Genomic DNA, 12,152 nt, shown 5'->3' with positions numbered 1-12,152 from the left:
TTTTACACCTGATCTCAGCCGAGTCGTTTTGTCGCTGCAGCCACCTGACATTTAATGTGACAACGCTGAGCATCACAACGTTACCGTCCGGCCGGCCAAGCGTGACTAACTTTCCTTGGGCCTGTTCAGAGCAACATTTAATCAGCGCGCATCGCACTGCTGCTCCGCATCACAAGCCGAAGGACCAACACGCACGAGAAAAGATAATCCTCGGTCGCCACGTCCTGTTGTTCCCAAAGCAGCCAATCAGTGGACGGACGCCACGGGCTGTTTATCCGAAAGGGACAAAAGTCTGTCCATTTTAAGCTCACAAATTAAAGTCTGACATTGATGTGTATTCTTGTCAGATGATAGCCTGCAAAACCGAGTGACAGAAACGAGAAAAAACAATATTAAAAGCTTAATAGTTGTAATCATTGTTTTGTGGAGGAAGATGGTTTTATAAAGCTAAATTAAATTTAAAAAAAAAATACCCCAAAAAAGTAAGCACGTAAATTAAATAGGTACATTTATCAACCATAAAAGGTAGGTCCAAAGAAAAAGAAGAAAAGAAAACAGAAAAAAAAACCAAACACCGTCTGTCTTCTTTTGGGATTTGCTGAGCACCAACGTTTCAAAGCAATCTGGTCTCGTTTTGGACATTGCAAAGATCCACCTAAATGTAAATGAAGTTGAGAAAGAGCTGTTTGTTGAGGGCCTTTGAGGTTCAGATGTTTTTTTGACGGAATGATGCTGCAGAGCCCTCGGGCTTATTGCTGTTTGAAACGAGCGCGTAACCGCCACTATGAAACACGTCACGGGCCTATTTGAATAGACCTACCTATTATTCTGTTTACCCATTCGAAGAGGAGACATGCATTGTCTTGATAAAAAAATAAAAAAAAAATCCAAAAACAACAACAACAACAACAGATTTCCAGATTTAAAAAAACCTTTTAGTCAGTAAATAGGAAGTCCTCAAGAGGTAATGGAAACACAAGAGTGAGTATAGGCCTATAGCCCACACATAAAGGCTATATATTATATAGGCTAAAATTATCCTTCTACATGCTGTCATGTACCACAAATATTTATTAGATAACAATGATAGGCTAATATTAATAATGAGTAACTGTAAAATGCTCATTAGTAGCCCATAGTCTGTATTTAACATTACTAATAGCCAAATAATAATAATAAAAAAAATAGCTTACTAGTTGTTTTTTTTTAATCCACTTATTTATCTTTAATGATAAAGCTGTGTGTTTCTCTTTTAATTTGGTTTAATTGGTGAAAAATTACACCTTCAAAATCCCAGGACTGCTCAAACCGAGCCACGTGATTGGCCAAGAGGCTTCAACCTGACGGTCAAACCCGAAACCCTCACCAAGAGTAACCCATAGCAACCAATCACTGCAACACTATTAATCGCGTCGTGTTGGTTCTGACACAAACTGCATCAAACTAGTGAGGAATTATTGGCTACGTAGACAATACATTTCTTAATTATTATTACTATTATTATTTTTTTTTAAACATGGGCTTCAAGCTCAGCATGCGGTCAACATAAACCGGTGGAATAAATTCACAACGACAACCATCGATCTCCGTTTTTAATCCGGAAACAGAACCAACGAGTGTCCTACAAAAAAAATCAAAGACCCTGTGGTTAAAACTACCGAGGAGATAAAAAAAAACAAAAAAACAAACACGGTGAAACAAATTAGAGGGTGGCGAGAGGCTTCACTCACTGAAACACACGGAAAGTGAGTTATGGTAAAGTTTATGAGTCTGTGCAAACAAAGACGGACCGAATTCTGATTGGACCGCCGTCCCGCCAATCAGCAATATTTTCATCTTCCCCTTTCGCTGACATCATCGGGAAGGGTGACGCCCACTCAAGACCGGCTGTGCCGATATATCAGTACGGCGCTCACGGTTTTTTTTTTTGGGGTTGTTTTTTTTTTGCACCAATAAGACTGAACATCGCCGTTTTGTCCATAAGAGGGAGTCAAGTTTCTTATGCACCGGTTTCGCCCACTTTCACAGCACAACTACAGAGCTCATTGACCGGAGAAGGGAGGAATATTGCTCGACAAACATTTATTTTCTCTCATAGTGGCTGTTGGAAACTCATATCTGCGGTCGGATAGTCAGCCGTCGGTCAGTTTGCTCTTCAGCCTTCAGCCACAACTTCGCCTCTTCGCTGCAGCTGAAGAACAAGCGGGTTCATGAGCACCAGGAAGATCTTCATTTTTTCATACCTGGATTAACTTGCAGGCGACGATATACATATATATATATATATATATATATTTTTTTTTTTTTTCTTTTTCTTATTTATTTTTTTGCTTAAGATAAACTTTTTCTCGGTCACAATGTTGTGGAAATTAGCCGACAACGTGAAATATGAGGATGACTGCGAGGTGAGTTTCGATAAAGTGGGAACAGAGTGGCATCGAAGGAAAGTTTCCTATTTAACGACAATCATTTCTATGGGTTGCTTTTTTTAAAAAAGATTTTTATCCTAGAAGTCTAATAATATTAAAGATAAGGGAACATAATATTAAACTCTTGAAACGGTCAGGAATACTCAGGGACATCAGGAGACAAAAAAAGTCACATTTAAAAAAAAAATGGAAAGTTTAGTCAGACGTGTAGCATTCAACTGTAGAAAAAAAGAAAAAAAAAAGACGCAATTTTCAGAAAATCACAATTTTCTGTCATGATCTCTAAAATAATGGCAATTGTAATAATAACAATAATAATATCAATACAAAATGATTATATAGCCTACGAAAAACGCTTTCCCCCCAAAAAAATATGATCACTTAGACCCACTGTTGGTATTTAAGTCTTGTAAAAGAATGAGAACGTTTAATGATTTAAAAAAAAAAAAAAAAAAAAAAAAAGTATACAAGTGGCTAAATAATAATCCTAAATCAAGTCTAAATTTGCTGTGGACGTTTTGCCAGTGACTACTTGACACGTAATCCCCTCGAGTGACAAATGTCACTGTCACATGCCATCTTGTTGGCATCTCTCTCAGCTGCCTTGTCTCCTCCGTCCCTCAGGAAAGGCACGATGGCAACAGCAATGGGAACCCCCGGCTGCCTCACCTGCCCGCAGTCAGCCAGCACCTCTACAGCCCGTCTCCGTCCCTCTCGCACACGGCCAGCTCGGACTTCCAGCCCCCGTACTTCCCGCCTCCCTACCAGCCCATCTCCTACCCGCAGTCCAGTGACCCCTACTCTCACCTCGGCGACCCTTTCAACATCAACTCCCTGCACCAGTCGCCCTCATCGAACCAACAGCAACCGTGGCCCGGCCGGCAGGGCCAGGAGGGACTCGGAGGCCACGGGAGGAGCGGACTGGCGAGTCAGATCCTGGGCCTGGAGGGAGGCTCGTCCGGGGTGAGGAGGGAAGGGTTCCGCCGGCCGGAGCTGTTGCCCCCACACGCTCACAGCCTGGAGTCGTCTGTTATCGGTGACATGGGGATGCACGACATGGGGCACGGACTGGAGGATGTTCAAGTAAGTGGATTGATTTCATAACATTACTTAAAATTGCACTTAAAAGACTCGGGCTTGTGTGCATGCATGCATGTGTTTAAACATATTCAAGGACTAATATTTTCAGGAGCCAAACACAATTAAAAAAAACAACAACAACAACAACATAGAATCATGCAATATAGTTCAGTTGTATTTTATACAATATTTTTTTCATGCAGATTAAAAATGACTAAAGGTCAATAGGTCACTGAGCACTCATTAACATATACATTTCTGAACTGCATATATCTATCATATATTATGTTAATGTTTATTTTACATAAAAAGGCAAAAAGAGAGTAAGACTTGTAAGGGGATGTTGAAGATTATGTGCTACATCATGCATAAATTAATTTGTTTGCTATGTCTATCATTTTTTTTTTTTTTAAACCATACATCTGGGTGCTTATTGCTACTTCTTTTCTTCTTTTTTTATCAGCATGTAGATGACCACAGTATTATTATGGCAGATCAGACAGTCATCAAAAAAGGTAAGACTTTTGACTAACTTAACTGTTCAAGATAAAAAAAACAAAATAAAAACCAACAACGGTTCTGGGGTACATGTGCCTTTTGTGCAACCAAAGATGCAGTAATTACTGACAGGCTGGAAATTCACTGCAAGGACTGTATTTTTTTTAATTTTTTTTTTCCGCTCTCCACATAGTTGGAAATGTCATACTACTATAGTGGCATGTCAGGGCACTCGGTGTGAGAGTGCAGCAAAGGCGGAGTCTTCTGTTTGCACTCACTGCATACAACGATAATCCTCACAGCCATGAGATGCACTTATCTAAGCTTGGTGTGATCCTTGGCCCATTCTGTTGGTGAAGGTGCTTGAATGGATGCCCAGTGGGAAAAAAACTGATCCCTTTTCAAATTTGACAGGCTATAGCTGACATGACATGAAAATTGAGCAATCTCACAACCTCTGTGTTTGACTGTGAGAGGAGAGGAACCCTCTGGATCATCTTTAGGCTGGTTAAGCTGGCAATTGGAGCTCTTTTCTGTTCAAGTTAACAGGAAATGATGAGTTGATCTTGAAGCTGTGTTTTGGCTCTGCAGAACCAGCTTTCGGTGGGGCGTGGCATTAGGCTTGCATGAGAAGGACGGTTTAGTAATTTGTTGAGACATGAACTGTTATGAGGGAGAAACTTATTCATGCTGTCTTGTCATCTGCGAGAGCTCCAGTAAACTGACTTAAAGTGAAAGATTAGCCTTACCGTCGTTATTAGCTAGATAGATAAAATGTATAAACATGATATAAAATTGAATTTAAAAAAAAATAATAAAAAAAAGCCTTTAAGCATTAGCTTCTCATAGACATGCCTGTTAAACATCAGAGATCACCATCTTGACCGTAAAGATGTGGTTAATTTGATGACCTTACTGTGATGTTTTACCGTGAATACAGTGTTGTTTTCTTTTGAAAGCGTTTGAAGTGCGACAGCATTACAATGCATAATTACAAGCAGAAAGCCATTGGCGCAGCGCAATAAACCAACCGGTCGGCATTTGTTACGGGAATCTGTGATGGCTTATTATATTGTTCCCATGCTCAGGGGCACGCTATGGGCAATCTAGGTTTTCCACTTGTAAACAATGGCATGTCATTCCCAGCCATGTGCCCCAGAGGAGAATTAAAGTATGCATGTGATTCTGTGATTTCTGTCTCAGTATTAGGACTACGAGGTGGCAGGAACCTTGATCGCTTACAGAGGACTTATTATCAGGGGGGCATTCTTTCGGGTGAGGATGAAGATAGCTGTTCTGTATTGTAGTGTGCTGTACTGTTTTGTTTGTCTGATGACTGTCAGTGATTTTGTGCTGGTTTAAAAATCATAAATCTGTGAAGTAAATTTGACCCAATCTTTTGTTATATCTCAAAAAAAAAAAGAAAAAAAAGAAGAAAAAAAAGAAAGAAAAAGAAAACATCACAATGTCCAGATCACTCAAGAGGGCGAGACCAAATCATTTACAGTGCCGAGGTGCATCTTTGGCTCAGATGAGGGGTAGTCTATATGTGCGTGCCTGTTTGTGGATGGTGTTTGGCATGAGGGCACCGTAGCCGTTTAACCATCAGGCATCCAGTGTTTCGAAAACCCACACATCTCAAAAGGCTTCAGTAGTCCTTTCTTCCGTACAGCAGACACCGGTTTCCTCAGTCGTGCAGAGCTGCACACACGCACTCTTTCCCTGTTGCACAGAAAGGACAAGACGATTAGAGCTTATACACATATGCAGGAAAAAGTGCACAAATAAAAAAAATACGATATACCATTGCCCAATCACAATCTGTTTTTCTTTTCTTTTGCACTTCTTTTCTTTTTAGCTTATCCACATTTTTTTCCCCCTCAACCTCCAGGTCCTGTCACTCTACCCAAAGGCAACACGCTGGGTCTTCCCTTCCAGAAAGAGTCCCTGCTGGGCATGGTATCGAATCCCACAGAGGTGTTTTGCTCCGTACCAGGCCGTCTTTCCTTGCTGAGCTCCACATCCAAGTACAAGGTCACCGTGGCTGAAGTCCAGAGACGTTTGTCACCTCCAGAGTGCTTGAACGCGTCGCTCCTGGGAGGCGTTTTACGCAGGTCAGAGCTCAGACTCATTCAAAATGACAGCTGGGCAGGAATTAATGGGATTTGCCCTCTTCCCTGTGGTTTGGAAAGGTCTTTAGCATAACAAGGGAGTACAGTACTGCTGATTCACAAAAATTACAGGCAACTCGCGTAAACATATTTTATTACATTTTTATGAGTATCTCGGTTATCGCCAAGCCTTTGATAAGTTGATTGTCTCTTTAAACTGTGGAGTTGTAGCTCTTGTGATCTGTAGACTAAAGCTAAGCAGCCCATGGGAAAGGCCTGTTTAAAAGCACAGCTTGGCTCAGTTGCTCTGGCTCATCATTTTTTTTTTTTTTTTTTTTTTTTGTGTGCAAGGTTTGTGGCATTCTTTTGTGTGTTCTGCAATTTTAGTTCAGTGCCTTCTTTGGGGATAGGGAACATCAACACAGTTAGCACCAATCTAAAGACTGTGGGTGTGTTTGTCAGGGTTTGCAACGTACGTAGGTCTATCCGTGTTTGAGCAGTTGACCTTATGGCACATATGTCTGTGTAGCAGTCTGTTGAGGGACTGTGAGGTTACAGTATGAACTCAACACCCCTGATTGGAGCATTTTGTACTTGGGGTGCACGTTTGCCACTTCCCATGTGCATGTGTTAATGCTGACATGCACACATGCGCGCGCGCACACACACACACACACAATCTCTGTCATTTTTAAGTAGGTCATAGTGATAGAGGGGGATCATTAGTAGAGGGACAGTGTGTGTGTGTGGGGGGGGGGAGTGGGGGGTGGGGAGGTGTAGGGGGGCACTCACACACACACACACACACTTCCCTAAAGATGCTCCGTCTCTCACCCGCCACGGAGAGGGAGAGCTTGCCTGCCGGTCATGCGGAAAACTGAATCGTCCGTGGCAAGTGGGGAGTTTTAAGAGCTTCTGCAAATGCATGTGATGCAGAGTGATCTCTCCGCCACGCTTTTTGAGTGTAGGCGTCAATTGTTTCAGTGTTTTTAGGTCAAGAGGGGCCGCTCGTGTGTGATTTTTTTGTTGTTTGTTATCAGAAGTGTTGGATGAGACCTTCTGCCAGAGTGAGCGCAAGGCCTGGCAGGTTATCTCTACTATATGTGCACAACAAAACAAATCTATTCTGTTTATTCCTCTTCGTCTGTGTGTTAAATGTCCGTGGGGAGATTAAAAAAATAAAAAAATAAATACATTGTAATGTGTGAGAAGAGTGGCAAATTCCACATGAACTCTTTTATGCTTCATTAAGAATTTTCCCAAAACTTCAAAAGCAGTGAAAAAAAAGAAAAAAAAGAAAAGTTATCTTGCATAATATATGAATGACTTCCCGATTGTGGACTCAGTTTCTATTTTTGTGTTCTCCCGCAGAGCCAAGTCGAAAAATGGAGGTCGTTCTCTGAGAGAAAAGCTGGACAAAATTGGGCTCAACCTGCCGGCAGGAAGAAGGAAGGCAGCCAACGTCACTCTGCTTACCTCGCTAGTAGAAGGTAAGACATGTCAGTCAGTGGCGCACAGCACCCGCTCGGGTATAATTGCTGTTTGCACTGACTGGAATGTCGCTCTAATAGTTTGAGAATGTGGGAATGTCAGACTTATTGACATAGTGTATGTGTGCGTGTGTGTGTGTTAAGTCCAGTACATTATCTTAAGTCATTCTCCCAACCCCACTCATCGTGGAAACACTCAATGATAAAGATGTTTTATTTTTTTTTTTCCTCTTCAAAAGACGATCAGCTGCACATTAGTTGTCCTTTTGTTTCCATGGTTATTCTGTCCATTTAGCTCAAATCAGAGCAAGTAAACTCAGATTTAAAAACAATGTAGTTGTCCTCTCTCTTTTTTTTTTTTTTCTTCAAGACTTGGTATAGTCATTTCCAACTTGGGTTTTTAATCTTTCGAGGCCAACAAGTGTCCGCGTAACACTGAAAGGGAAATCGAATAACTTGCACAACATTTCACCATTGTTTCTATACTGTCTTATCTTGTATTACTCACAACTTAAGTATAACAAGATGTATTTAGAGGGGACTTGAACTAAACATTTACAGAGAAATTGTTCCTTTAAATCTGTGCATCCTGTAAAATAGCCAGAGAGGTTGACGCACCTAATTACAGGGATCCCGATTCGCTTTTCCCGTCAGTGCTGTAGGTAAAATGACAGCATCACACCATCGCCCTCACACACCAAAAGTCATACCTTCGCCAGACAGCGATGCTTCCCTGTGATCACGGTATCACTTTAATCACATCTACTTCCCCCCCCCCCCATCTCTTGCTCCCTACACGCCTAATTTTTTATAAATGGGCTGATGATTCTGTGCAGGAGAATGACTGGAGGCTTGTGTTATTTAGAGACCTTCAAAGCTGAATTAAGCCTTGTTATCTCGTGTTCGGCTCGCCAGGAGGGCCGGCTGACCTTAAAGCTTGTGCTTCTGCATAGCGGCCTGCTTCCTGAAGTGATGTGCGTGTCTATCAATAAGCGGTGCTGTTGGTGCCGTGGGCACCCTCTGCTAGCATTTATCCACATAAGCCCATTATGACCATGCAAGTCAAGCCACCCTCAAGATCGAAATATATTCATCTCACTAGTCCCCCCCCCAAGCTAGAAGACTGAGTACAGCTGATTATTCTGGAGTTCAACTGCTTCACTCCATGTGCCTTGATGCTTATGTATATCAGGACCAAAACAGGGAACGCTCGTGTAATGCTGTAAACTGCTCGGCGTACAATTTCACCTTTGCCCAATGTATTAATACGTGCGCTGTCAATCTCTGTGTAAATAATAATAACCTTTATTTAATCAAGAATCACCGGTTTGAGATCAAGTGCCAACGTCTGTGTGGTCTTGGATGTACAGGTGAATGGAGTGTATCTTGTTTTTTTTTTTCTTGAACAACATTTGATTTCCTCCTTTTCTCTCAGGTGAAGCTGTTCATTTAGCAAGAGACTTTGGTTACGTGTGTGAGACGGAGTTCCCTGCAAAGGCAATTGCTGAATACCTGGGCCGGCCGCATGTGGAGCGCAACGAGGTTAACTCGCGCAAGAACATGCTCCTTGCAGCCAAGTAAGTCTTTGCCCCTTCGTCGCATGTATTTCTTTTCCTCTTGCAAAGCTGACATGTCTGATTGGTGGTTCTCTGGACGTCTGCATGGAAAAAAAAAAGAAAGTTGACAGTCGACAGAATTTCTGATGTGCTATTATTTTTGAAGGATATACATTTCCCATAATGCGGTATGACTGGAACAACCAAAACTGAGGTCATCACATCAGTAGTTAGGTCTTATTCGAGTGTCGGTAAACAGGGTTTGGGATTAGACAAATCTGCCCTTTTGATTTCATATCATATCACAGCTCAGTTTAGATTGTTGAAATCGCTTATTCAAACTTGTTTTAAAAGCATATATGCCTGTATATGCGATGATTACGCTTTTTGTTTTATTGAATTTTTAGCTGTAGTTTCACATTTGTTGCCTTTTTGTTGTTGTTGATTTCATGTGTTTAATGGTGCATGAAGGCATTTTGTATCATCACTTTTTTTCTTGAGAGTGGCTAAAAAAAATTGGTCACGACTTAATGACTAAGAAAAAATGGTCCTGAGGCTTGACCTGTTGAGAACCTCTGATCTAGACCTTTTTCAGAAGTGTTTTTTGTAATATTCTTTGATTAGGGGAGTATTTTGCTTACTAACTTACCTGCAGTGATATCCATGGGCTTTACCCTTGGGCCACAATGACTCCATGTGTGTGTGTATATATATATCTATCTATATATATAGATAGATATATATACACACACATATATAGTGTATCTTTCCTCATTGTGGTTTTCTACCTTCAGGCAAATCTGCAAGGAGTTCACCGACCTGCTCACTCAGGACCGTTCACCTTTGGGAAACTCTCGACCTGCACCTATCATGGAGCCGGGAATCCAAGGCTGTTTGACTCACTTCAGCCTCATCACTCACGGCTTTGGCTCTCCGGCCATTTGTGCCGCCATGACCTCGCTTCAGAACTACCTGAACGAGGCGCTCAAACAAGTGGACAAGATGTACCTGAGCTCTGGAAGCGACACCCAGGGATCCTCAGACAGTGGGAGCAAATCTACCGACAAAATGGACAAGCACAGGAAATGAGAGCTCGAAGGAGAATGCCTGTGAACTTCACAACCCCCGACTCCCTTACTGTTTGTTGCCACCCTCGCCCGCCCCTTTTGGACTTTTTTTGAAATCAATATTTAGTATTGTCATTTTGAGAGCTGAATTTGGGCGTGAGTATGTGTGCGTGTGTGCTCACACTGTAAATTCATTTTTTTTTTTTTGAGAAGTTGAGGATTTTTAACCACTTGTCACATCTGGCTGCACATCAGTCAGTGTCGGCACCTATGGCGAAATGCTGTGGACTGGAAGCTCACTCTGTGAAAGAGTAATACACACCAAATCGTACTAACCACTATGCAGTTCCATACAGTTGCCCATGGGCTGATGCCACAACCATAGGACCTGCACTCTGTTGAAGAGGAAAAAAACACAAAGTGCATTGTGTTTTTTTTTCTCTCCCCAGAGGACATCATTTCAAGATGAGTTGCTGTGGCTGTGAATTCCTCTCAGCTTCCCCCCTCCTGCTCTGTCTGGAGGCAAATCCACTGATTTCCTGTGTCTCAATGGACTTGCAAAGGACAATTTTTATATGTGAGAGAGAGCGAGAGAAGAAAATCCACTTCATTTTCTATATTTTTGTGTGCTTGATTTGTACAACCACTTTAAAATGGCTCCAGTGTTATTGTGCTTTGTTCATGGGAGATAATTTGAATCTTGTGAAGGGCTTGGATGAGAAAAGACGATTATTGGTTTGTCAGTGTGTGCTCGGTCAGAAACCAGACTTTAAAGTTGCTGCAATAGAAGCGGACAGCGTTCACGTGGATTACAGAAGTCGCCATGCTTCCATTGTTACTTACTATCTTTTATACATGGCAGTGAGAATACAATATTTTTGTGACCAAGCTATTCATTGTTCTTAGTATTTAAAAAACAAAAAACAAAAAAAAACCCAAGTTAAAATCAACCTGTCAACAAGCTCAGTCCTGCCAGAGTGTGTGCATGTTGTGAGAATGTGTGTAAATGTACATATTTCTTTCTTTTAAAAAAATGTTTTTAATTAGACATTAAATTCCAAACATAGAATTTTATCCAGCGTCTTGTCCTGGATGTAAATATTTTCTAATTTATGTTGTAATTTAATGGGCTTTATGTAAATAATGGTATCATTCTGGTGTATGGTTGAACTTTTTATGATACGTGTTAAACTTTTATAAATGGGTTAGTTTTTTATCGAGTAGAGGTTAGGAAGTGGGCATGATATACTTTTCTTTTGAAAATGTTAAAAAAAAAAAAAATCTGTTAAAATTTCAGGAAAAATAAAAATAAAATGAAAGCCTCAAGCCTGAACGCAGTGAGTCAGTGATGTTGCCTAGGCCACTACACAAACATAACACATTATTTATTTTTTGTTTACAGATAGCACTGTTTTTCAGCAGTATTTCACAGATGATGGTTAAGTCATGTGTTGGAAGATTTTCCTATTAATAAACGGCAAAGGAACCCCCCCTCACCCCCTAGTAAACTAATGGGAACAGTAGCCATCATTAGCCGTTCTCACTTCACAAGATGTGTGGCTCAGTGAAGGCACAGACCTCAAAAGTGCATCATGTGATGGCCAAGGACGCGCAGCTGAGAGCAAACAAATGGGCTTGTTCATGTTTAAACATAGAAAAGCATTGATAAACACTGAATAGAGTCCATCACTTCAAATTCTAGAATATCCTATTTTTTTTTTTTTTTTTTTTTTTGCAGCTAACTGATATTTCCCGTCAACTGGAGCAGGTGTGCTCAACACATCAAACGTCAGTCTGCTTTTAGTTTCAAGGTGTATTTCATGCGTGGAAATGCGGCACTGCAGGTTTCTCACTGCAGATGACGGTTCCTTTTGAAGACTGTCAGAAAAAGACGTGATGCAAAACCGCGGATGGGATTTCC

General features: G+C 41.2%; 1 protein-coding gene across 2 annotated transcripts; it reads left to right on the top strand.

Annotated features, from left to right (window-relative positions):
- The first annotated feature begins 1,734 nt into the window (after positions 1-1,734).
- On the top strand, positions 1,735-11,557 carry tfap2c (transcription factor AP-2 gamma (activating enhancer binding protein 2 gamma)). Of its 2 annotated transcripts, XM_069691035.1 has the most exons (8): positions 1,735-2,405; positions 3,054-3,512; positions 3,973-4,024; positions 5,211-5,282; positions 5,899-6,121; positions 7,490-7,608; positions 9,044-9,185; positions 9,959-11,557. In XM_069691035.1, exons 1-8 carry the CDS (start codon positions 2,358-2,360, stop codon positions 10,251-10,253), a joined length of 1,410 nt encoding a protein of 469 aa, XP_069547136.1. In that variant the 5' UTR covers positions 1,735-2,357; the 3' UTR covers positions 10,254-11,557. The 2 variants fall into 2 exon arrangements, with proteins under 2 accessions (XP_069547136.1, XP_069547137.1); XM_069691036.1 differs by lacking the exon at positions 5,211-5,282 and having other exon boundaries at positions 1,736-2,405.
- Positions 11,558-12,152: the final 595 nt, after the last annotated feature.

The sequence above is a fragment of the Brachyistius frenatus genome, unplaced genomic scaffold (genome assembly GCF_029030835.1).
Source record: "Brachyistius frenatus isolate BFR_SWC_R1_liver_20210118 unplaced genomic scaffold, ASM2903083v1 Contig_10, whole genome shotgun sequence".
NCBI classification, from domain to species: domain Eukaryota; kingdom Metazoa; phylum Chordata; class Actinopteri; family Embiotocidae; genus Brachyistius; species Brachyistius frenatus.
This window is presented reverse-complemented; position numbering and strand designations above follow the sequence as displayed.